General features: G+C 41.2%; 1 protein-coding gene across 1 annotated transcript in view; it reads right to left on the reverse strand.

The window, feature by feature from the left end:
* Positions 1 to 26,848, reverse strand: part of LMBRD1 (LMBR1 domain containing 1) — a 230,220-nt gene that overhangs the window by 60,311 nt on the left and 143,061 nt on the right. The window contains exons 10-11 of the mRNA XM_074946845.1: positions 7,008 to 7,072; positions 5,884 to 5,986 (exon numbers count right to left, since the gene is read on the reverse strand). Of these exons, the coding sequence (XP_074802946.1) occupies positions 5,884 to 5,986; positions 7,008 to 7,072 (168 nt within the window). The remainder of the gene's footprint in view (positions 1 to 5,883; positions 5,987 to 7,007; positions 7,073 to 26,848) is intronic.

A 26,848-nucleotide genomic window follows, 5' to 3' on the forward strand; every position in this document is an offset into this window, starting at 1 on the left:
CAAGTGCAACTCATGTACCAAGTCTGGTGCCGTCGGTGTCACCAACTGTTGCTCCGAGGCAGCAGCAGATGAGCGGTGCGAAGGGGGCAGTGTCATGACCAGCACTGCCCCCCGGGCTCCAATAAGGCAACTGTGCTGGCCACTTGCCATGCTGCCAAGATGATGCCGTCGATGTCAACGTGGTCTCGGGAGCCCAACTGAGTTGGTGGAGTCTGGGAGTCAGAACTACACTTCTGTGCTAGAGGAATCCACTTCCGGTGACCACCGTGGGACTGTCGACACTGGTGCCCGGAGTGAGAGGACCGGTGCCGGTATTGAGGGGCCCGGAGTCGTGACGGAAAATGCTCCCATGAGGCAAGCAACCAAGATCTGTGCCTAGAGGATGACTGGCAGGGCGCGAATGGTGCCGGTAGTACAGAGACCGGTGCCTCACCTTAGGCAATGCACATTGAGACAGCAAGAACCGCGACTGCGGTGCCAATGACCGAGCAGGAGACCCAGAGGATCTGGTCTGCTACTCCAGAGTTCTGTGGCATGGAGGAGGAGAGCACTGCCTTGTCTTGGGGGATAAGTGGCGCTCCACTGCCTCCTGAAAGGTGTTAGTGGGTGGCCCACTCTCGTAGGGAGCCTTTATCATTTCCTGTGGCACCCGCAGTGCTAGTGGCGCAGGCAGAGACCTCTACTCTCTCAGCATCAGGGTAGCTTTGGAAAGTGTCGATGTCATCAAGAATTTGGATCACCTACTGCTCCTGGGAGTCGGTGGCAGATCCTTTACGGGACTAAGGGCCCCGACTGGGGAGGCACATACACGTGGCTCCAGAGTGGCTGGGTGGCCCAAACTCGGTCATAGAATCATAGAATCATAAAATAACAAAGTTGGAAGGGATCTCTGGAGGCCATCTAGTCCAACCCCCTGCCCAGAGCAGGACCAATCCCAACTAAATCATCCCAGCCAGGGCTTTGTCAAGCCTGACCTTAAAAACATCTAAGGAAGGAGATTCCACCACCTCCCTAGGTAACGCATTCTAGTGTTTCACCACCCTCCTAGTGAAAAAGTTTTTCCTAATATCCAACCTAAACCTCCCCCACTGCAACTTGAGACCATTACTCCTTGTCCTGTCATCTGCTATCACTGAGAATAGTCTAGATCCATCCTCTTTGGATCCACCTTTCAGGTAGTTAAAAGCAGCTATCAAATCCCCCCTCATTCTTCTCTTCTGTAGACTAAACAATCCCAGTTCCCTCAGCCTCTCCTCATAACTCATGTGTTCCAGTCCCCTAATCATTTTTGTTGCCCTTCGCTGGACTCTCTCCAATTTCTCCACATCCTTCTTGTAGTGTGGGGCTCAAAACTGGACACAGTACTCCAGATGAGGCCTCACCAATGTCAAATAGAGGGGAACGATCATGTCCCTCGATCTGCTGGCAATGCCCCTACTTATACACACCAAAATGCCACTGGCCTTCTTGGCAACAAGGGCACACTGTTGACTCATACCCAACTTCTCGTCCACTGTCACCCCTAGGTCCTTCTCTGCAGAACTGCTGCCTAGCCATTCGGTCCCTAGTCTGTAGCGGTGCATTGGATTCTTCCATCCTAAGTGCAGGACTCTGCACTTGTCCTTGTTGAACCTCATCAGATTTCTTTTGGCCCAATCCTCTAATTTGTCTAGGTCCCTCTGTATCCTATTCCTACCCTCCAGCATATCTACCACTCCTCCCAGTTTAGTGTCATCCACAAACTTGCTGAGGGTGCAATCCACACCATCCTCCAGATCATTAATGAAGATACTGAACAAAATCGGCCCCAGGACCGACCCTTGGGGCATTCCGCTAGATACCGGCTGCCAACTAGACATGGAGCCATTGATCACTACCCGTTGAGCCCGACAATCTAGCCAGCTTTCTACCCACCTTGTAGTGCATCCATCCAGCCCATACTACTTTAACTTGCTGACAAGAATACTGTGGGAGACTGTGTCAAAAAAGCTTTGCTAAAGTCGAGGAATAACACGTCCACTGCTTTCCCTTCATCCACAGAACCAGTTATCTCATCATAGAAGGCAATTAGATTAGTCAGGCATGACTTTCCCTTGGTGAATCCATGCTGACTGTTCCAGATCACTTTCCTCTCATCTAAGTGCTTCAGAATTGATTCCTTGTGGACAAGCTCCATGATTTTTCCGGGGACTGAGGTGAGGCTGACCGGCCTGTAGTTCCCAGGATCCTCCTCCTTCCCTTTTTTAAAGATGGGCACTACATTAGCCTTTTTCCAATCTTCCGGGACTTCCCCCGATCGCCATGAGTTTTCAAAGATAATGGCTAATGGCTCTGCAATCACATCCGCCAATTCCTTTAGCACTCTCGGATGCAACGCATCCGGCCCCATGGATTTGTGTGCGTCCAGTTTTTCTAAATAGTCCTGAACCACTTCTTCCTTCACAGAGGGCTGGCCACCTCCTCCCCATGCTGTGCTGCCCAGTGCAGTAGTCTGGGAGCTGACCTTGTTCGTGAAGACAGAGGCAAAAAAAGCATTGAGTACATTAGCTTTTTCCACATCCTCTGTCACTAGGTTGCCTCCCTCATTTAGTAAGGGGCCCACACTTTCCTTGGCTTCCTTCTTATTGCCAACATACCTGAAGATACCCTTCTAGTTACTCTTAACATCCCTCGCTAGCTGCAACTCCAGGTGTGACTTAGCCTTCCTGATTCCATTCCTACATGCCCGAGCAATATTTATATACTCATCCCTGGTCATTTGTCCAATCTTCCACTTCTTGTAAGCCTCTTTTTTGTGTTTAAGATCAGCAAGAATTTCACTGTTAAGCCAAGCTGGTCACCTGCCATATTTACTATTCTTTCTACACATCAGCATGGTTTGTCCCTGTAACCTCAATAAGGATTCTTTAAAATACAGCCAGCTCTCCTGGACTCCTTTCCCCCTCATGTCATTCTCCCAGGGGATCTTGCCCATCAGTTCCCTGAGGGAGTCAAAGTCTGCTTTCTGAAGTCCAGGGTCCGTATTCTGCTGCTTTCCTTTCTTCCTTGTGTCAGGATCCTGAACTCGACCATCTCATGGTCACTGCCTCCCAGGTTCCCATCCACTTTTGCTTCCCCTACTAATTCTTCCTGGTTTCTGAGCAGCAGCTCAAGAAGCAGCAGGTCCTTTGTCCAGTGTCCCATGGCCCTTCTTGCCTCATGCTGGGGAGCTGTGCTTCTTTGATTTCTTTTTGGGCACCGGTTATGGGGAGTGGTGCTGGACAGGGATCGCGCCAACGCAGATGTATTAGATGAGACTTGGCAGGATGGCTCGGAAGCCGGACGAAGGGCAGCCTTCATGAGGCAAGCCCGCAAACCAATATCCCACTGAGTCCTGGGTCAACATTTTTTTACAAATACGACATTTTTCCTTCACATGTGATTCCCCCAAGCACTTCAGGCAGCTGCTGTGGGGGGGTCACTTACAGGTATAGGCCTGTTGCAGTCCACCCAGGGCTTAAACCCCGGAGACCAGGACATGCCCTTGCTGGGACTAACTTCTAACTACTTTTCACAATTACTTAACACTAACTACTATAAACTATTTACAAGGCTCTAAGGCTTGAAGTCAGAAGAGATGAAACCACTAGCCCTTGCTATGCAAGGAAAGGCACTCCAACTAACCACCACAGGCAGTAAGAAGGAACTGACAGGGCATAGGGCTGGTGGCACCCGATATACCGATGCACGAGCGGAGCACTCAAGGGGACACCATTGCTGGCCCTATGGATACCACTAGGGCAAAAATCTCCAGCGACCACGCACATGGGCATGCACACACCTAGAATGGAATTGACATGAGCAAGCACTCAAAGAAGAACTTCCCCGGGCTGCAGGAGGCTTCACTCTCCCACCCACATCGCTCCTCAGCTGTGGAGGGAGAGGTCACCCGTACGGGAAGCTACTCCCGTCTGCCCAACCACTGTGCATCTGGACCTGCCCCCATACCAAGACACCCTCCTGAGTCCCCCCAACACACACCCAGAACCCCACCCCCTGCATCCAGAGCCCACCTGCACGCAGACCCTCCCGCTGAGCCCCACCCCCTGCCTTCGGACCCCCAACCTTGCACCCAGACCATCCCCCACTGAGTCCCCTGCACTCAAACCCCCACCCCGATGAGCTCCACCCCGTGCATCTGGAACACCCCAACATAGTGCCCCATTGCCCCAGATTCCCCACTGAGTTGCCCTCACTGAAACTGCCCCACAAAAAACTCTCTCACCCTACACCTGGATCCCCTCCACACTTGGACACTGCTGGGCTTAGCCTGTCTTCCCACATCTGGTGCATGTGGCACAGAAGGGAAGGGCTCAGGGGTGTTTCTAGGGTGGGTCAGGTGCAGCCTCACCGCCATGTCCATGTTCCAGGAGGGGGCATAGGGTGATCTCCCACTTCCATGCAGTCAATGGTGCGTGCGTCCCACTGCCATGCTGAAGCCTCCACATTTATTTATTGACAAGAAAAATTGGCAGAATTTTTTATTTTTTGGCACAGAATTCCCTCAGGAGTCGCCAGTACTGCTGGGTTGCAGAATGAACCTGGCTGATTGTCACCCTCAGTCTGTCCAGAATCAGGGACTCTGCTAGCAGTCACAGCTAAGACTGTCAATGCTGAGAACTGTTTTGGTGCTGACAAGACCTTCACAGCACCAATATGGCACTCTGAGCTGATGAACCCTCTGCCACCAATAAGCTTAGAGTCTGTTTCCCCGGGTGCTAGTGTAGTTGGTACAGGATCATCTGGTACTGCTGCTAGGGAAGGATAGCTGTGCCTTCCCTGGTTCTTGAAGCCATGCTCCTTGCAACCCCATTGCTGGGAAAAGTGGAAGTTCTTGAGTTTGGGGTGTCATTGTGGCTCAGTGGGGCACTAGAGGAGTGAGACTGAATGAAAGGAGATGTCCTCATTTGTTTACCCAGATCTGACAACACTTGCACTGAGGTCTCATGATGTAGCTTCAGTCTTCCCTCTTTAGCTTTCAAGTCGTTGCTCAAAACCAGCTTGTGCACCATGCAGCGCTCTGACACATGCTTAGGCAAGGGGCACAAGAGGCACCTTGAATGGCCATCATTGGCGGGCACTGTTGTATTGCAGGAGCGACAGATTTTGAATCATGGGGATTTTTCTCTGGCTATTTTAGGTTTGTGCACAGAGGGATTGGGGGGGGGGGGGGAAGAAGGGGCATTAGAAACCCCATTAATGCCCTCTATTCACAAGGAATTTTTTTTCAAACCAACAGATATTTGATATTTGTCTCAATAATTATAAACAGCAGCAGCTCCAGCTTATTTCTTGCAGGTTGGAGAGACAGACTGCAGTGTTCCATCTTGTAGACATGGACAGTAAGAAGGAACTGAGAGGCTGTGGAGGCTAACCCGCTCCTTAAATCTTCAGCCACAATGGTCACGAGTGCTCACAGGGTGCAGGCACAGCCCCAACGGACACTGCCATTTCAAAAGAATCTGATCACATGTACAGGGGCATAAACCCAAAGAGTGGAATTTGTCTGGATAATCATTTGAGGAGTAATTCCATGTTTCAACATATACAGTGCAAGAGGACCTTGGTGTTTCAATGTGCTAATCTGCAAAACTGACAGTTCACAAAAAGTTTAAGTATTTTATTTAGACTATTATAATATTCATTGACACAGATTTACCAGTATATTACCAATATTAAATTAAAACAAAGCATGTCAAAAATGAAGTTTGTTTAACTAATAGATAATCAAAAATGCTAATTTGCAGACTCAAGATTTTTTTAATCTGCAATGGTCTCCTAAATCCTAGCATATATTAGCAAGTTTATTACATATATATATTTGCCAATTATTGTTTTACTTACAGTTTGTAGAACAGGTAAAAGCATATTCAATGGATTGGTCAGATTAGTTCCTAAAATTATAAATCCAGAATTGATGCCAGCTGAATGGAGAGCTTTGTCCAAGCTGCAGGAAATAGGGAAAACTGGTTAATTATGATGGCTTTTTTCCCCTCTCCATAGAGCATTTTTATTCATGTTTCACTTAAAGGGATGCCAGATTAAAAAATCACTCTTGTGTTTAAGATTTTTTTAGAAACCGTTATAAACACCAAAAAAGTTATAATTGAAAGAAAACTTTTTTAGTTTCTTTACTTTGTGAATGCTATAGCTCCCCCTGTATTGTCAGCTATGGTCTGGTCCTGCAAACATGCAAGTCAAGCTTTCACGTGACGTCAATGAGACTACGCACATGTATCTTTGCACGATCAATCCCTTACTCAGTTTCTCCTTTTTGTTTGTATGGGTATTTCACATAACAGGGAAGAGGGAAATATTTTTAAAATAGGGAAAGTGATGCTTAAACCTGAAAAGCCCCCAAAACACCATAGGGGGACTGGACTCAGGGACAGATGATGTAACAGACAACTTTTAAAAAACAAACTACTTATATTTCCAGTTGACTATACTACTTTAAGCTTCACGAAACATGGACATGACCAGGACCTAAAGAATATGCAGAAAGGAGATTGAGAACTCAGTACCCACAAGGTGTTGAGCACTGTTTCCCTAACCCAGAAGGCACATAAGCCCATGCTTATTTTGTAGCACATAAGTCGTTCCTTTATTTGCATTTGTCTACACATATGATTAATATATTTGGTGTATCAGTGGTAGAGTGCTCGCTCTTTTATAGTGGATAGTTAAGAAAAACAAACTGATCAATCTTTATTTAATCAATGTTTTATTGCCTTACCTGTTTCAGCTTTATCAAAATTTAGTTTAGGTGTATAATGTTAAATATGGCAGTACAGTCAGTTACAGGAATGTGGCAAGACAAAAAGTACACCACTGCAGAACACTTCTAAAGTAAAGCAGACAACTCTTAAGATTAATAGATCATACGAATGGATTTTAGCTTAGATAAAAGGTATACAGCACATGATCTGTGTAACTGATTTACAAAATGGACACTGCAATATACTTACTTTGACAGGAAGAGAGAAATGGTGAACAACAGCGCCACAAGGATGAAAAATACTCCCCATATGATCTAAAACAAAGATATATTATTATAATGTAGCTGAAATGCTCTTTGAAGTTGATATTAAAAAGCACAAAAACATTATGCTCAATTTTATTGATCAAAGGCTGTTTATGTGCTATAATCTTTTAACCAAATTGAGCTAGGATGATTGTTTTATTTAGTGAGTATTTCCATCCACTTTTTCCACATACATGTTTTAAATGACTTATGAATGAGGGAAGAGTTTGATAGGAAATGCTCCAAAAGGTAAAGGCTATTCATTTAACCACTTAAAATAGTATCTCCCTCCCACCCCACAGTTAACTAAGACAAAAAGGAATTCGTTGCTTTTGCCCGGGGATGACTTAAACCTTATTCATAGAACTGAATGTGAAATGTTTTAAATTTCGGTAGTGTGCTGTAAGCTGATACAGTGCTCTCCCATCTCTTAGTCATGGAAACATAAAAGAAAGATGAGTGCATGTGAAAGGTTATACTGAACAAATGTAACATTTACTATGAAAAATGTGTGTCCTTATACTTGCTATAGTAAAAAGCATAGAAAAGTTTAACTGTGTGCCAAATAGAGATTTGACTGTACCTACAGAGAAAACAAAGCACAGACTTAATTTCCTCCCTTGCTATGTTGGGTCCAGATAGAAGAGGTCTACGAAAAATGCCATCACTAGTGATTGGTCTTTTGCATGTCCTCCTCTCCACTGGAAAAGAATCAAAACAGGCAAGCCATATCTTGGGAGGAAATAGTACTAGAAGAGAAACTGAGACCCCCCCCCTTTTTTTTTTTTTAAAACACACAACTGCCAAAAGGACACGCTTGTTGAAAACCTCATTTGCAGGAGATAAGTCTAATAAGAAGCAAAATAATGTAATGTGGCCCAAATATTCATTCTGCATGCCTTCAATAAAGAGGCTTCTGGCAACATGAATACACTTCCAGTTCCCCCCTCAGCCAAGCAGGATTTAGAATTTCAAAAGCTATGTTTAGCGTTTCAAAGCCACATAGGATTTCATTTTTCAAAACGATATTGTGCAGCTAAGAGAGACTTAAGCCACCTAAGATAGGAAAATTGTATTTGAAATGATTCAAAGACTTTTGAAGACAGACTAGGAAAAAGAAAACCACCAGCTAAACAAAGTGCATAATAAAAATCAGAACAGCCTATCAAAAGGAAAAAAGGAAATATCAGTTTCAGGAAAAGCTTAGAGAAGAGCCACTTAGGATTTTAGGCTAGCAGAATGGCTAAAAAACTTAACTGAGTAATTTCATGTTATGTTTGGGTTTTGAGATTTTAGAAAAAGTGGATAATTTATAATGCTAACTAGCTTTTACAAACTGATGTCTCTTCCTTGTACAAAAAAAAGTGTTGGTAAGCTGAAGAATCTATTCCCTGCATTCTGTAGAAAGAGTGGTAGCGAGCATGAATGTAGGGAGCCGGAACCACTGAAAACTTCATTTCCATGGACTGAGCTCTAAGAGTATGTCTACGCTACCCGCCGGATCGGCGGGCAGTAATTGATCCAGCCAGCATCGATTTATCATGTCTAGTCTAGACTTGATAAATTGACCCCTGAGCGCTCTCCCGTCAACTCCTGTACTACACCACCATGAGAGGCGCAGGGGGAGCGGCAACAGTTGACTCATGGCGGTGAAGACACCATTTTTTCTAAAATCTCATTCATGTAGCTGAAGTTGCGTAACTTAGATGGATCCCCGCCCCAGTGTAGACCAGGGCTAAGTGAATGCCTGGACAAAGCAGTTTGAGCCATGAAGATGAACATTAACCTGAACTACTGCGTGATACATTTCTGAACCACAGACATTGCCCAACAGGAAAAAATGTACTGGATGATATCTGGGAATAGGCAATTAAAAATACTCTGCCTTTAATTCTTCTCTTTTATGAGGTCCGTCTTTCAAAATCCTTGGATTGTCTTATTTTAAGCAGTTTTTAGCCAATTTCACTTATTCCATTTCAATCCAAATTGTGCCAATGCACTGCCCTAAGCCAAATTCTTGTCTTCCTGCAGGATCAACTCCTTGATTCCAGTACTGATCTGGGTCAGACACTCCACAGAAAAAAAAATAATGCAAATGTTTGATAACTTGACTGTCACCGAGTACCAGTTTGCTTTAATTTTTATTAATCCTCCTTATTGCATTCATATGCAGCCACCAACACCATCAATTATGATATCAAACATTTTAAGTGTTCTTATGGAGCATTACTGTTGAGAAAGACTTACTTAGTCATAGAAATGAAAAGTATATAGGTGTGCCCCAGCTTTTTGTCCTATGGCAATTAATTTTCCTCATCTCTCCCCCCCCCCCCCCGGTGAGATAATTGGTACTCACGGATATGACTATCGAATTAATCCCAGTTGCGTGTCTCTCTTCTCTATTACCTGGTTCCTAACATATGTTCTGAAAGAACCAGAACTGTCTCACATTTGATATAGTCAAAAGTAAATTCCTATCTTCTAGTATATCTTGACTTTAATTGAATCACTCCTGTACCAGGAGTTCCGACTGTAACCAGCCTTTTATATACATATACCACGGTGGTCTACTCCTGTTGATGTTTATATGCAATTCAGAAATTATATAATAATAAAATTCAGAAATGTATAATAATTCAGAAATTTTGGTAACTACAGTATTGTTAAAGTTTTCCAGTATTTTTCATTGATTCATTTGACACTTCTGCTTTCTTTATCCAGAACCATTCTGCACAGTTACTTTTGATGATGTTACCATATTTTATTTACAACAGCTGTCCATGAAAAGAAGATTCTGATTCAGACAGACAGTTACTTCTCTTTAAGACTATGCAAAAAAAGAAAATCACAAGTGTTTCACCTTTAGGAGCAGATCTCTGTATTCTGCAGTGCACAATTTGTGTTTATGCTGTAATCCGCAACTACTAGTTAATCTGTCTCAGGGCTTGTCTTCACTACCAGGATAAATCGACCTAAATTACGCTACTCCAGCTATGTGAATAACGTAGATGGAGTTGACGTAGCTTAGGTCGACTTACCCCGGTTTCTTCACTGTCCTGCATTGATGGGAAACATTCTCTCGTTCACTTACCTTAATCTTCTCAGGGAGCTGTAGTACCGGGGTCGACCCGAAAGCACTGTGAAGTCAAACTGGAGGGTCTTGACTAAACCCGCTAAATTATAACCCTGCTGAATTGATTGCAGCAGTGTAGATCCCCCTGTAGCAAAGACCAGCCCATAGCCACTGGCATGATCAGATCCTTTGATAGAACTCTCCTAAAGTGATTAAGTTCTCATTCAGTTACTACACTATTTTTTATATCCAAACTAAAGAACTTAACTCAAAATATTCCACCTAGTTTAATAAGCACTATACACATTAACTGTCATTTTAATAAGAATATCCATTACAATACCTAAGATCTTTCTTCCAACACTGTTGCAATATTTTAAAACTAAAAACAAACTGTACCAGCTTCTTTGCTTGAGCTTTAGTAAACTGTTGTTTGAAGACTCACTTAAACAGGAAAATTTATTTTTAAAATTTTCACACCAAAATTACTCAAATACTTAAAATAGCCATACAATATTTGGCTAACTTATGTATTTAAAATATTGTATTTTTTGTGTGTGAATTTAAACATGTCAGTAATATTAGAAAAATTCACCTCTAGAACAGTTTGCCAGAATACAATTTCCATATTAGCACTTGTATTTTCCTCTTCTCAGTTCACAGGAATAAATAGTATTACTTTACTTTCTTTAAAAGTTTTCTGGTGCTCATTTTTACACAAAGTTATATATTTAAAATACAATTATATCTATATAAGTGTTAAGGTTTTTACTTGTTATGGATCATGTTTAAGACAACTACAGTCTGAGATGGCAGCCGAAGATTTGAATGAAATAAAATTAAAACAATTCACTAGGAATTCTTGATTTTTTTATCTTAAACATTTTCTAAGTAGTATTTACAAGAAAACAATATGAGGGCCTGATTCAGGGAGAAAGGAAGATTCAGTGCTTGGGACCTGCAAGACTGGTTCAGTTCTCCCCTCTGCTACAGACTCTCTTGTGATTTTGGGCAACTCACTCACTCTGTGCATCAGTTCTAATCTGTAAAATAGGGATAATATCTTCCTACCTCAAAGGAGTATTGCGAGGATAAATACACTAAAAAATTGCAAGGTGTTCAGAAACAGTTGTAGGGTACCTTGATCTATGAAATTGATCTATGAAAGGATTTTATATTGAGTTCAATAATCTTTGGCTCTGGCCCAGTGAGGAAATATAAGTAGTGAGATATCTCATCCTTCTACAGTTGTATTATGAAGGAAAATGGGGCTACTGTAGTCCTTCAGAGTCCAGGACTGAAAGAGTCACGAGACTGGAGTTCTAATCCTGATTGACATGACCCACTTGTGAACTGGGAAACTCATTGACCTGTGTCTGCACCTCACTTAAATTATCAATTTTTAAAAAAAGGAAATACGTTTACTTATCACATTAGTGAAAAAATCAAAAGCCAAAGCACTAGTAAAGAGAATGAGAAAGAAAATACAAAAAATATGCCATTATTTAAGTATCAATGGTATGTCATCACTTGGAATAATGTATTTGGTTCTGGTCACCCTATTTGAAAACAGCAGACCGAGAAGGTATCTAGAGATTGGTGACAAATATATTAGGCACCTGGAGAGAGACTACCATATGAAGAGAACATGAAAAAAGAGACTGTTTAGTTAAATTGTCTCTTGGTTTTATACTCAAATCCAACCTCTTTGAGGCAGGGATGGTCTTTGTTCTATGTTTGTACGGTATCTAGCACAATGGGGTCCTGGTCCATGACAACGGCTCCTATGCAGTAGAATGGTGATAAACAACATGGCAAAAGGTTTATTTAAAATATTAAGGAATGATGCAGAGAAAGTGTAAACTGGGTGTTTCTCTTGGCCCTCTCAATACAAAGATACAAACCAACGAAATTAAAAAACAAGTGATATAAAAGCTGAAAATTACGTTTTATATTAACATGTGGAACTCCTAGCCATACGATGCAACTGAAGCCAACATTTTAGTAGGATTAATAAAAGCATTAAATATTTATATGCATACTGAAAATATAGTTAGGGTAGCCAGTTACAGTAGACAATTTTTAGAAGAAATATACGCTCTTATGCTCTGGGGCACTGGACTAAGCAATGAAACTGAAAGTGCTATTAAGGGTATAGTATATCAATTCCACATCTCAGAGAAAGTGATACATGAACACTGAAAATAAAAACAAAACATGAATGAGTCACCAGAAACAGCTAGAAGTCATTGTAAGGCACTACATAAGTTAGACTATGTCTATATTACAAGTTAGGTGTTCGACTCCCCGGCTTATGTACATATTCTCAAGGTAGAGTGAATTTTAATAGCAGTGTCACTACAGTAGTGTTGCTAGTGACAGTGGATGCACGGCTGAGCTGTGCCGAATGCAAACCCACCTGAAATCAGTTAGAGAGCTAGTATGAGTATTTGTACATGAGCAGGGAAATCACACCCCCAGTTTGTACAATCACAGCAGTGTAGGACTGGTAGGGACCTCAATAAGTCATCTAGTTCAGTCCCCTGCACTCAATGCAAGGCTAAGTAATAACTAGATCATTCCTACAGACATTTGTCTAACTTGTTCTTAAAACCCCCTAATGATGGAGATTCTACAACTCCCTATACAATTTGTAGTGTGGATGTAGCCTAAAATAAGGAACCAATGTGACCTTTGACAGATTTCTTTGAAATTTCACTCAGCACTAGGAGAGTACTAAACAAATGGAGGAAGGCTGATATATGATGTTAATATGGAGTTTTTAAATATGTAACAGAGAAAAAGACTACTGAGTCTGACCATGGTTCCAGGAAACGTTTTTTCAGGGATTCATAAAAGATTGCTAAGAAATAGTTATTAGTGTGAATATTCAGAAAAAATTTAATATCAAACATGAGGAGTCCTTTGATGGGGGTTGGTAAAAAAGAGCAAGAAAGGCAGATTCTCTGTATAAGACACTTTGCTATAAAGCAATTAATTTGATAATGGATATAGAAACTTAAAATCAGTGATTTGTGAATGAATATTAAGATAACCAACTGAATAAAAGCTGATGAGAGATCATGGTACAAAAGTTATCTAGTAAATACTAATAGGTCATTTTGGAAAACAACAAGCAAAGTCCCTTAAGATTCGGCACTGGGGCAAACCCAGTTTAGGATCTAGATAAAATAACTTGAAATAGAGGAAGAGACCTGAATTCTAAATTTACTAACAATATTGGAGAAATAGTAAATAAAATCAAGGCAATCACAGACCTGAAGGAGAATATGAACAGACTTGCAAGATGGACAAGTGAGTGGCAAATTGAGTTGAACATTGAGAGGTGAAAGGGCATGCACTGGGAGAGATCAAATAAGAGGTGGTAGTAAACATGTAATGAAACAGAACTTACAGAAAATATCAAGCAACAAACCTGGAAGTAGTATGGAATAATATTAAAGAGGAGGCTCAGGGTTCATCAGGCAGAAGGGGAAAGAGGACTAAAACGATAGAGAAATTAGCTATAAAAGCATGAAATAATGTTTGGCTGTGTAAGGTTCACGTAGGACTATTTTTGGAAAATTATTTATAATGTGTTACTCATTTTAAAAGTAAAACTATAACGTTTTAAATACGTACTCTGTACAAGATACCAAATCAGTAAAATAATATATTTGCAGACTTAGGTTGGGTGAAATTCATTTCCTCCCTTATGTGCTCCTGACAAGACACAAATTTAGGATGCCATGTTTGTCCTGTCATAGATGGCAACACTACAATCACTTAGATTAGCATTTCCTGAATTTTCAGTTACAACGTTGTTGAATGCTTCAGGCCAAACAAAAAACTCTGGTTTAAACAAATAGGCGGAGGAGTGACTGCTTTTCAATTATTTTGTTTTAAAAAGTAAAATTGACTACACCATTGACCTACCAGTCACCTGGCTTGATGTCACAGGTCCAATGGTAATCATTATGGATGTGGGATAAGACTAAGCACTGAAACATCTCTTTTTCCTGTTTATAGTTCATATGCTTATACTTTGGTTTTCTGCTTGAATAATGTTATTACAAAAAATGGGTCTTTTAAGATGCTTGTATTTTTACTTTTCATACTAAATGGTTGTATACAACAGTAGTGAACAGAGTCCCTCTCTTGATTTGAATTATATATTAACCTCATTTGCTTGGGGGCATGGGAGCCTCCCTTTTAGAGTTTTCCTAGATCTAAGACTTTAGCATTTGGGCTGCAAAAAATGCTTTTTTTAAAGTTGTTGCTTTGGACATCTTTTTTTACCTTCCTCTTTCACTTAAGGTGACACTGGTACTCATTCTTCGAATCATAGACTATTAGGGTTGGAAGAGACCTCAGGAGGTCATCTAGTCCAGGGATCGGCAACCTTTGGCACGCGGCCTGCCAGGGTAAGGCTCCTGGCTGGCCGAGCCGGTTTGTTTACCTGCTGCATCCGCAGGTTCGGCCAATCGCAGCTCCCACTGGCCGCGCTTCGTCACTCCAGGCCAATGGGGGCTGCGGGAAGCGTTGCGGGCCGAGGAATGTGCTGGCCACCGCTTCCTGCAGCCCTCATTGGCCTGCAGCAGTCTGAATGGCATGGTCTGGAAATGAAAACGTCCCTAGAAGGTTGGAAAAGCTGGTCTTTTCTCGTGAGGAGGGGTGATAAAGGAATTTGCCAATATACCTTTATGAGATCTATGGTACTAAGGAATCTTGCAGGTTCCAACTGCTCCAGCAGTTCATCTACCCACGGGCACTAGATAAGTGCTGAATTTCAAAATGAAGTTGACTGTACAGAAATTGTTGCAAAAATGAACTGTTGGGGACCAGAACTCATAGAATCATAGAATATCAGGGTTGGAAGGGACCTCAGGAGGTCATCTAGTCCAACTCCCTGCTCAAAGCAGGACCAATCCCCAATTTTGGCCCAGATCCTGAAATGGCCCCCTCAGGGATTGAACTCACAACCCTGGGTTTAGCAGGCCAATGCTCAAACCACTGAGCTATCCCTCCCCCATTTAATTGGTGTGATTAAAGAATCTAAAGGTGAGTGGAGAACTCTGGGGCTTCTCCACTCACCTTTAGATTCTTTAATCACACCAATTTTTAATGTTGCCTATACCCTTTCCCAGACTATGGCCCACATTTTCCATGGTACAGGCTGAAGTTTCTCCTTAGTTTGTTGCACAGGCAATGTTACACTAGGTGGGTTTTTCCAAGTATGGAGCAGAGCATATAAGCAAAGTTCTTGATCACTTGGGAGAATCGTACTTTGTCCCTGTTCACCACATATATTGGCCCCTCGCATATTTGAACTTGAGGCCCTAATTTAGGGAACCAAATGAGGAAGAGGAAGTGGATGAGTCATTCTGCAAGCAGGTAACAATATTAGCAAGCACACAGGAGCTAGTATTAATGCAGGATTTTAAATTCTTTGCATCTGTTGAAAGACTATTGGAGCAAAACATAATACATCCTGCAAATTCTTAGCAAGTGTAGGGCACAGCTTTCTGATTCAGAAAGTTGAGGAAACAACTAGGGGGTTCTCCATTTTACATCTAGTTTTAACCAACAAGGATGAATTAGTTGCAAAACACAAAGGTAGTCGAGAACTTGGGAGGAAGTGATCAACTCAAGATCCTATGAAAAGGAGAACATTAGAACAGGAAAACAAGGACACTGGACTTCAGAAAGGTGGATTTCAACTTACTCGGGGGGTGGGGGGCAAGGTCCTATGGAAACAAGACCAATTAGGAAGAAGAGGAGTCAAAGGGGGTGGCAGTTCTTAAAAGATGCAATACTGGAGACTCAACATCAAGCTATTCCAACACAGAGGAAAGATAAGAAGAGCCACAGGAGGCCAGTGTGGCTGAACAAGAAGCTTTTAAACCAAAAGGGATACCTAGAGAAAATGGAAGGAGGGGCATGTCACCAAGGAAGCATACATGAGAGTAGCACAAATGTGTAGGGACGAAATCAGGAAAGCAAAGGCAAAGAATGATTTACTGCTGGCAAGAAATGATAAGAGGAATGGGTTCTTCAAATATGTCAGACAAAAAAGAAAGATCAAGGATGGTGTGGATCCACTGCTCAATGGAGAAGGTGAGCTGGTAATGGAAGATGATAGGAAGGCAGAGCTGTTCAATGCCTACTTTGTTTCATCTTCTCACAAAAAACAACATGTCACCGGGCAATAGCAAAGTTACCATAGAAAATAAAGGGGAAGGGATGCACATCGGGATAAGTAAAGAATATGTCAAAGATCTTCTGACCAATTTGAATGAATTCAAATCAACGGGGCTGTATGCTATTCACCCGAAGGTACTGAAGCAATTAGCTGAATAAATCTTGGAGCCACTGGCAACAATATTTACAAACTCATGAATGACAGGAGAGTCCTGGAAGACAGGAGAAGGGCTCACATAGTACCCATCTTTGGAAAAGGAGCAGTTGGTGAACTAAAGACCAATCTGACTTAGATACCTGGGAAGCTATTAGAGCAATGTATAAAAAATTCAATTTGCAAATACCTGAAGACAACAAATCCTGCATTTTGGCAGAGGGTTAGACTGAATGACCTTTGCGCTCCTTTCTAAACCTATGATTCTACATTTTGGGTCTTGCAGCGAAAGGAGTTATTAGCAGGCCTTGCCTTGGAGCCATCATTCTTAGTCAGAGGCAAATTTAGTCACAGGATAGCACTAGAATACATCTGACAAACCTGTTGCAGCCAACCAAGACATGGGATGGGCTTTTGGGCAGGGCCTCATCCTATCAGCCTTATCCCATTATTTGCCAGGGCCTCCCCATGATCAAGTAGGCTGCTTAGCTCTCCTGGATTGGGGTTCTAAATGTAGCATGAGTCAGGGGCTTAGGGTTAATGCCTCATGCCTCCCTTGGCCTGGTCCTGCAGGGTGTTGAGGATCCAGGAAATTCTGCATCTAAGGATCCTTCAATATGAAATTTTCCAGTCATACAGTGTCTAACAAAGACCGAGGGCAGTGTCATAGCACCCACTTTTGACCTCTCCCGGATAGAATCCATACAAATTGTTCAGTTAAAATTTAACTTGGCAACCCACACCCTGGACTGTTTCTCTGGATGGAGCAACTGCCAGCAATGTTCCTTCTCGCTTTGATCAAGGTCTGATGCCCTTAGGGAACATCTGTGATTTAAAAATAGTCTAGAATTGAGGCTCTCACTTGCTTGTAGTCCTTGTTCTGTTCTTGGTACAGTGATAGGCTGACTGCGCCTGCCGCATCAAATATGATGCCAATATTAGAGTCCAATGTTCAGCAGGCTATTGAGAGGATAGCACTACCCTCTCAAAGGTGGTAAAAAAATGACCCAGCCATTGGGTCCCATCTTGTTTAACTTCTGAGACCTTTGGGTGAGTTACTCCTGGGGAGTTGGGCCTCAATGAGACCCCGCAGTGGAAGTAAGGCTGGCATTAATTGTTGAATCAGGTCCTTTTGTAACTCTTTTTGTTGGGTTACCATCTCTCTCAACAGCTGCTGCTTGTCATTTGTACTTGCTGTTGTACATAGTCCATTGCTGCATCTTTCTAGCGGAGAAGGACAAGCATACCGAGCATTTGCAATTCTCTCAGGCAATAAAAATCTACTGTGCCCACTTTTCAGTGAGATTCAGTAAACTGCAGGATGGACAGGACTTGAAGTCTGTAGGTTTTGACAAAAAGAAAAGGAATACTTGTGCCACCTTAGAGACTAACCAATTTATTTGAGCATAAGCTTTTGTGAACTACAGCTCACTTCATTCACTTTGCGAATACAGACTAACACAGCTGCTACTCTGAAACCTGTAGGTTTTGAGTTCATCATGTTAAGGAATCCTCTTCAGGGAGGTCTAGCTAGTAGAGTGCAGTCCAGATGAGTTGGATCAGTTCATGGTCGTCAAATATAGTAGATCAGAAAAGATTCTGAAGACTTTGGAAGGTTTTGAAGAAGTTTAGCCTGAGTTAAGAATTAATGGTGCAAACACTCTGTCAGGAGCACTAAAAGGGAACTGGAGGTCACAGTCACCTTGCCCTTTATGTCTTCATATGAGAACATGAGACAGAACAGGGTGCATTCGAAGCCCCTACAGACACTGCTATTCAAAAACATCTGGCCCCAAGTGCGTACAGTGAAATCCACAGACACATACTCAAATAAGAGCTAGTGTGACCAAAATGAGGTTATGATAAATAAATAAAGATATCTGCTAAATCACAGACTACAGAACACGAGAAAACAGGAAGACTAGCCAGAAGGGATTAGAGTAGTCTGAACAAAAGATTATCACTGCCTGGACCAAAAAGTCAGCATTAGATTTAAGTTAAGAACCGCATATATTAGTAGTAATAAGCAACTTTCGGATATACATAAAGATCCCAAGTTTGCTGCAGACTTGCTAAACAGCTCATTGAGTACACACTGCCAGTTACTCTCTTCCCAACATTTAAAGTACAAAAGCATTCATTGGTTTATAGAAGGAGCTGAACCTACTATGTTGAAAAAACACTCCACAAACATGAGTTTTCACAAAACCCTACTGCAGAGAGTGAGGGAGTTGTGTGTTTTTATAAATATTGTATCCACCTCAGTTTATCTCTATGATATTATCTTGCCTGAAGATACAGTTAAATCAAAGAAGGTCGTAAGAGAAACCAACAGGAAATGAAATAGCAAAGATAAGGTGCTATCATAAGGAATGCCAATGGTTCTTAAGGATTTGGCCCATTTAGTTAGTGATTGAAAGATGACAGCTGTTTTGTTAAACTAAGTGTGTCAGTCTAATTTCTGATTGACATCTGGTCACATCACAGTTCGTAATCAGTCTCCACAGAGAGAAGAAATTAATGTGTATGAGATATCTTACTTCGCTCTCAGAGATAGTCCTTCCAAGTGTATCTTTGTCCTCTCTATTTTTCACTATTTGCTCTATTCTGGAGCACATCCACCCACAATACACTTCCAGTGCAGGTTTACTGTTGCTTGACCATTTCGATCAGCCATCTTGTATTTAAAACAAATGAGGTATATGAAAGCATTCCCAACTTTTTTTTTTAAAATAAAGGATGAAAGAAAGTTAACTTAGCATGTACTTTATGTTATTCTGCATTCCAATGCAGATACAACATGGTGACTACAGTTCCAGTCGTCTTATATAGTGCCAGATATGTATCTTTAAGGGAAAAAAAAAATGTGTTTCCCAAGAAAAACTAACAGAGCATGTCAGGGTTCCTTCCCCACTCTGAACTCTAGGGTACAGATGTGGGGACCCACATGAAAGACCCCCTAAGCTTATTTCTACCAGCTTAGGTTAAAACTTCCCCAAGGCACAAAATCTTTGCCCTTGGATTAGGTAAAACGCTGTCACCACAAAGTGTTTTAGACAAAGAACTTGGAAAGGAGCACTTGGGGAAATATTTTGGGGGAATAGGACTCCGAGCCCTACACCCCCTTTCCTGGGAAAGGCTTGATAATACTATCCTCACCAATTGGTACAGGTGAACACAGACCCAAACCCTTGGATCTTAAGAACAATGAAAAATCAATCAGGTTCTTAAAAGAAGAATTTTATTTAAAGAAAAGGTAAAAGAATCACCTCTGTAAAATCAGGATGGTAAATACTTTAAAGGGTAATCAGATTCAAAACATAGAGAATCCCTCTAGGGAAAACCTTAAGTTACAAAAAGACACAAAAACAGGAATACACATTCCCTCAAGCACAGCGAATTTACAAGCCAAAACAAAGAAAAACTTAACGCATTTTCTAGTTAGCTTACTTACTAACTTTACAGAAGTTGAAAGGCTTGCATCCTTGATCTGTTCCCGGCAAAGGTATCACACAGACAGATACCCCCCCACCAGATTTGAAAGTATCTTGTCCCCTCATTGGTCATTTTGGGTCAGGTGCCAGCGTGGTTACCTTAGCTTCTTATCTCTTTACAGGTAAAAGTATTTTGCCTCTGGCCAGGAGGGATTTTATAGCACTGTATACAGAAAGATGGTTACCCTTCCCTTTATATTTATGAAATATTGTTTATTCCTCCAGCTCTTTCTAGAAACATTCTTTTTTCATCAATTTCTGCACTCACAAAGTGAAAGTAGGATGTTAATTCTGCCCTTGTGATGTCAACCAAGCAATGTTGCCAGCAAATGAAATTTTCTTTCAAACAGTCTGCAGATTCTGGAGTCTGAGGACAGATTTGAAGTTAAGCTTTCCAACAGTGTGACTGCAGCAGTGATTTAAACGTATGCTCAATTTTTTCCTTAAGATGCAGATACTGGACAAGTTTTAGTTTTATTGTAAAACTGTGGCTGAATTTAGTTCTTATAAACATGAGGGATCAATAGCATTGATCCAGCCCAGCATACACTGTACGCAAGCACAATGTGAGTTTTCCACCATCTCAACTGTGACCTGTACTACACAGCCACCTTTTATTTTATTTTTTTTTTTTAAAAAGGAACACAAAGCGAACAACACAAAAAAGAAAATAAAGGAAAACTGGTTTGTGGGCATAATTGCAGAAAGTTTTTTCTTACCTCCATTCTAGTGAGAGTACATCTATTTCTAAATTACATGCATGAAGTGTTCAGGTCACTTGATTTAAAAAGGCAGAAAATTAAAGAGATGGGGATGAAGGGAGATCAAACAGAGGTTTTCAGACTGCACTTGTGATAGTAAGGAGAGAACTGCCTGGGGGCCTAGTAAAACTCAATGGATTCAGGCTTTCTGGTTAGCACATTACAGGCTTAGGCAACTGTAAGCAGCTGTGTCATAGAATCAGGCTTATTTTAATATATGTTTGTGCAGCACTCTGCACAATGAGACCTTCATCCAGGTTGGGGCATCTGGGTGGTACAGTTATTTTCCTGCCCCTCCGTCCCCAAATGGGGTCTGTGAGTATAAAAAACTTAAAATGGTTCTCACTACTGTTCACCAGTAAAATCTTTAAATCTTTAACCAGTACAGGCACTTATCATTTGATCAGTGGTATGGAGATATTGCTTCACTGTTAACTGTGCAACTGTTCTCCAGAGCTTCTGAAGCTGAACAAGATCCAAATTTGGAAGCTACCATTAGACCTTCACACTTATTAACATAGAGGAAAATATCAGGATGCTTTTCATATGCAGGAACAATCCCATTTATACAGTAACTAGTGACATATATGTCTAATATCTGAATTAACCATCCAAGGTTTCCATAATTCTAAACAAAAGTAAAACAAAAAGCAAAGTCAAAGTTTTCCCTAAATTCAGAACCTAATCAAGATGACAAACTGAGCAACTTTGTATAACCCAGTAAAAGCATCGTGTCGAAAGGATCAAAAAAGCATAGCCACTTCCCCGAAGACCTCAAGCTAAAAAAGACAAGATAGACTAGAACCAAGCAACAGTGTATAATATAAAAGTAATTGTGGTGACTGTCCATATCTTAACAATACGTTAGTAACAACTTTTTTTTTTTTTTGAAGTTATATCCCCCACTTACATTGTCATTTTGAGTCAGTTTCTTGTAGGCATAAAGAAAAGTGGGCCCTTATGTGAATGCAGGGCTGAGGTCCCCGTGGACCAGCTCAAGATGATGAGTCCACGCACGGGGGACCGCCACAGAAGGTAACAGAAGTGACACAGAAAGAAGACAGGATGGATATCAGGGGGAGAGAGAAGCCTAATTATACAGGGCTTTGAAGGCAAGTGGCCAGATTCTCAACTGGCATAAACCGACATATCTTCAGACTGTTGGTATCTATGTTTTCATAATTTTGAGCCCAGAACTTAGGAAAGATGGATTTCTAATATAATATCACCCTTCAAAATCCTAAGTCAATGCACAAGTAAAATGCATTTGGTCTCAGTTTCCTTATTCATTCATATTTACAAAGGCTCCTTGCAATTACCACTTTGCTCAGAGTTTTAGAAGAGCAAGTTTTTTTTTTGTTGTACTTTTTAAAAAAATTGAGTAACTTTGACCAACTACACTGGAAAGTTTCCACTATGGCTGTATGGTTGACATAACTACAAATAGTAGAAACGCAGCAAATTTTTGCATAATTGAATTATTTAATTCAAATCCTTGTGAAACAACTTCTCAGAGCAGTTTAATACAGATACGAAGTTGGACCTTATTTAGTGGATACAACTGAATATTTGTGCTAATGGGTACCTAACAAACTTGATTTAATGTATTTTGTACCTGAGAAAAAGATTCTAGTCACTGAAATATAAAGAGAAGATCTCCATAGAAAAAGAGAATATTTTTCTTTGAATCAGGTATATTTCTCTACCAGAAATTTTAGTAGATTTCACTGTTAGATAATACTAATTAATGAAAACTTGTTCCTGAACATGTTGGTCACTCTGCCTCTGCTGTACTACTATTAAGAATTATAAATCTGCCCTGATATTTCTTTCCCCACTCCCCCGCCCCCTGCACTTAGTGACAGCAGAACTAGTTTTCTACATCTTGTAACTGCCTGTGAATAATTGTGCTCTAAAAACCTCTGAAATGGCTACATTCTATCTTGAGGAACCCTTATGTAAAATATTTTGATTACAGATATTAAAAATAGTATACAAATACTCAGACTTTAGAGTTATCACTGCTATAAAAGCAATTACAGAAAGATTTAACTTTCAAGGATTTTCATGCACGGTTATACTAATCAGATAAACATTACCCCAAAGCTATAAACTGCATTTATTTCGGACTATAAAAGCTACTACTATATGAATCACTGGCACTTACAAAAATATTTTTAAAAAATTCTTTATACAAATCTACTTTACTATCTAGAGTCATGTCACAATGTATTAGTAACACCAACAGCCCTATAATTGAGAACCTTTCAAAGTACTCCTTTTCTTTTTTCAAATATTGAAACTAATGGTTCTCAATTCTACCCAACTTCAACTCTTCTCTGAGAAAATCCCATGTAAACACAAGCCTTGCGGCATGCCTTGAAGATTAAATTCATGCTCTATACCACCAATGAACAAAGAATATTCCCTAGTAGAAAACACTTCATGGAGAATGACCTGCCAGCAGGTCCACTTTTTAACATAGGGACTATTAGCTCAAGCAGCTCCAATGACTGCAATTGTCATGGTCTTTTACAGCATGGAAGTAGTAATTTTCAGGTACCAAGGACACTGGGACAACATGTTTTCTGTGTGAAGCACTACTCTACAAATAGGGTTTTACACAGTGTGACTGCCTATGTCTCTGAATTATCTTTAGGGGTAGTCCTGAGTAGAGAGAGACAATGCAAAAGTCTAATCTCAGGTCATGAAATGGCAAAAAGTTATAGTAGCAAAAAAAAAAAAAAAAAAAAAAAGTAACTAGTCATACAGAGTCCCAGAACACTTCACAACAGAAAAAGATATAAGCAGCATTAAATTTGAGCTGCAGTTTAGAAGGAAACTGTCCCAAAATTCTTCCCAAAATTTAAATTTGGTAAAGACAAGCTTTTACAAAACCTTAGATCAATAAAGTTTTCCTGAATTATTTGAAAAAAAAATACAAGTTTTTTTTTAAATCAAAAACAAACATTCCCCTGCAATGTCTGCAACCCAAACTCTTGAGAACTTGAAATAAAGCTTCCTTGCTTTTCATTTGTGCAAGCTCAGAGAAGCGAAAAAAGTGAATAAATTGATTAAGATTCTTTTGGCTTTTAATAATTTATGGTGTTAACACCACTGGTATGGAAACTGGTTTAATTTTTTTTCAGTGGGAATGTTTTTTCAACAGTTTCAGAATTTTGTAGTTCAACTGAAAGCTGACTTCTCAAAGTCCTAAAGACAAACTTAAATCATGGGTATACTGTAGTATGTGTCATTGTTACATATCTAAAAAGCTGAGAATACATAGTGACAAAAAGACGTAATTACCATCAATAGAGCCTAGCATAAGAATGAAATTGGGTATAAAGAGAAATATGCTATTAGGAATGAAAAACAACCAAAACTTTGCTCTGCATTGTGCATTTTCCATTATACTAGTCTATTTCTCGGATAAAGGCTCTAGCTAGCTAGTTTAGGGTCTCCTCTAAGACAGACCTGTTGACTAGGTAACTGAATCTCTGGCAAGGATCCTTCCATTCAATCCACATCATTGTTTTCCCCAAGATACTCTTAAACAGAAAATGAGTTGGATTAATCTCAAGGTGGCAAATCACATCTGTACTTCCAAGTGCTGATTAAGTTGAGTTTCAGCCAATGTTTTTTTACAACATGGATCACTATCTGAAAGCATATGTCTCATGCAGTCTTTACCTACATTAATGCAATGTTAAATTACAAGTTAAATGACTATTAACAGGGTAACGTCTCCCCTTTGTGAGAGTTTGATCCTATCGCTTCTTTGTTACAGAAGTAATGTTTCCAAGTGATTTCTTGTATTTCATTGTTTTGTATGCCTCATCCTGACCTGTACTTAACTTTTCAAAGTAAAAATAAATTACCATTGTAGCAACGTTTAGCAGAAATTATCGAATCCAAGATTTTCTAGGGAAGTTACTGAAACATTATATTCTAAGGATTTGGGGTTGTGTACCAACAATGTTTACCACATTCAGTCTCACCCACAACTGAATCCTAGTAGTAAACACTCTTCCAAGAGGAGGAAAGTTGTACTAAGTTGAAAATAAAGAACTTTCACAGTAAGACAGTCAAAACCACACACTTGTGAAAACTAAAGTATACGTATGTTCCATAGAAAGAACATTTTTGCCCATTTTATCTGAAAGTAACAAACCCACATGAAGATTAAACTATTTTTAGATTGAATTTTCTTTAAGTGATTTTAATGTAAAACCTAAGTTACTTATAGGCTCCCCCCCTTCTTTTCCTGACCGACTTGCAGGAACTAAATCAGACCACCTTGATAATCTAATGATGTGCAGGGCTTTTTCACAGAAGGTAGAGTTCAGTTCCTATTTGGGGTCTTCTATAGTAAACAACAGCTACAGTAGAAGTGTCATGCAGGCAACAAATTCAAATGCTAGGGATCATCTTGCATAAGACTGTTCCAATCCTCTAGCAGTCTTGGGCATGGTGTTTGCCTCTGGAAAAGAAGAACATTCTAGAACAGGGGTGGGCAAACTTTTTGGCCTGAGGGCCGCATCGGGTTTCTGAAATTGTATAGAGGGCCGGTTAGGGTAGGCTGCCCCATCCCCCCCCCCCCCCCCCGCTATCGGTCCCCTGCCCACCCCCAGACCCCATGCCCCTAACTGCCCCCCGCTGCCCCATCCAACCCCTCCTCTCCTTCCTGACTGCCCCCCCCGGACCCCTGCCCCCATTCAACCCCCATTTCCCGCCCTCTGACTGTCCCAACCCCTATCCACCACCCGAACTCCTCTGTCCTCTATCCAACTGCCCCCCCCCCCCACTCCCTGCCCCCTTACCACGCTGCCTGGAGTGCCGGTGGCTGGCAACGCGGCTGCACCAGGAGAGGCAGCCACGCAGTGCAGAGCACCAGGTCAGGCCGGGCTCTGCAGCCCCACCACCCAGAGCATTGCACCGCATGGCGGCATGGCTGTGGGGGAGGGGAGACAGCCTCCCGGGCCAGGAGCTCCGGGGCTGGGCAGGACGGTCCTGCGAGCCGGATGAGGCCCGCGGGCTGTAGTTTGCCCACCTCTGTTCTAGAACCACCACCATCCCACAATTCAATGATCTTGAGGATGGGAAAAATGAATAGAAAAATGGAGCATCCTTGGGCCTGCAGAGGAAGTCAGGACTTTTTGCAACCTCTGCCCCATTAAAGAAAATGGAACAAGCACATGGAACACTCCTTCAAGCAGCACACATTTTTAGGAAAATAACAAGAACAAAAACCGGTATCCCTTCACACAAGTTAAAAATAAAGCTAGTGAATCTTAATCCATGAACTATTTGTTTATTTAAAAAATAAGCAGACTTTCACTCCCAGGTTCCCAGGAGACTATGACATCCATAAAACAAAATTCCATTTTAAAATACGGAATTTAAGCATAAAGTTTATGATCCTGTAACAGGTCTTTAATCACAGAAAAATTCAACTATTGAAATTACTTTTTATCATCAAATAGTCTAACTTTAGCTATAGTATCCGTCACTATTTCCATCTCTTTCCTAGTTAATTGCATCTTGCCCTTTTCTCTAACAACTTGTTCATCACATTACTTACTGCAACGGAGTCATACAAATCCTAGTCACTTTGTTCAACTACATACAAAATATCTCAACATTACACTGGTGAGATATGACCTGGTCACTTATGGACTTGCGAAAACCAGCACTAGGTCCCCACTTCTGCATAAGGAAACAAAAGATCTTAAGTTGTCATCCCCTTCAGGCACAGCACCATCTGCAGCAAACTTACTCAGCTCCAATCAGATATATCATTAGTGACAAGCCAATCAGTCCCACACCAAGCCTACCTTCCCACAGGGAGTCTCTGGCAAGCAGAAGTCTCTCAAGCAGCTCTCTGCTCCAGCCAGGCTGCTTGTAGAGTGACAGCTGGACTTCTCTTCTCCCGCCAGTCAGCCCCTCACTGAGCTGGGCTCTCCACTTAACCCACCTACTCCAAGTCTGGTGCCTACTGCAGATGTAACAGGGTGGAGCTGACAGGCCTGCTGTGGACGCATTCTCAGGATTTACATATCATGTCACACGTACCAAGAAAGCAACAGTTGTAAAGGGTTC

The sequence above is a fragment of the Natator depressus genome, chromosome 3 (genome assembly GCF_965152275.1).
Source record: "Natator depressus isolate rNatDep1 chromosome 3, rNatDep2.hap1, whole genome shotgun sequence".
Lineage (NCBI taxonomy): Eukaryota > Metazoa > Chordata > Testudines > Cheloniidae > Natator > Natator depressus.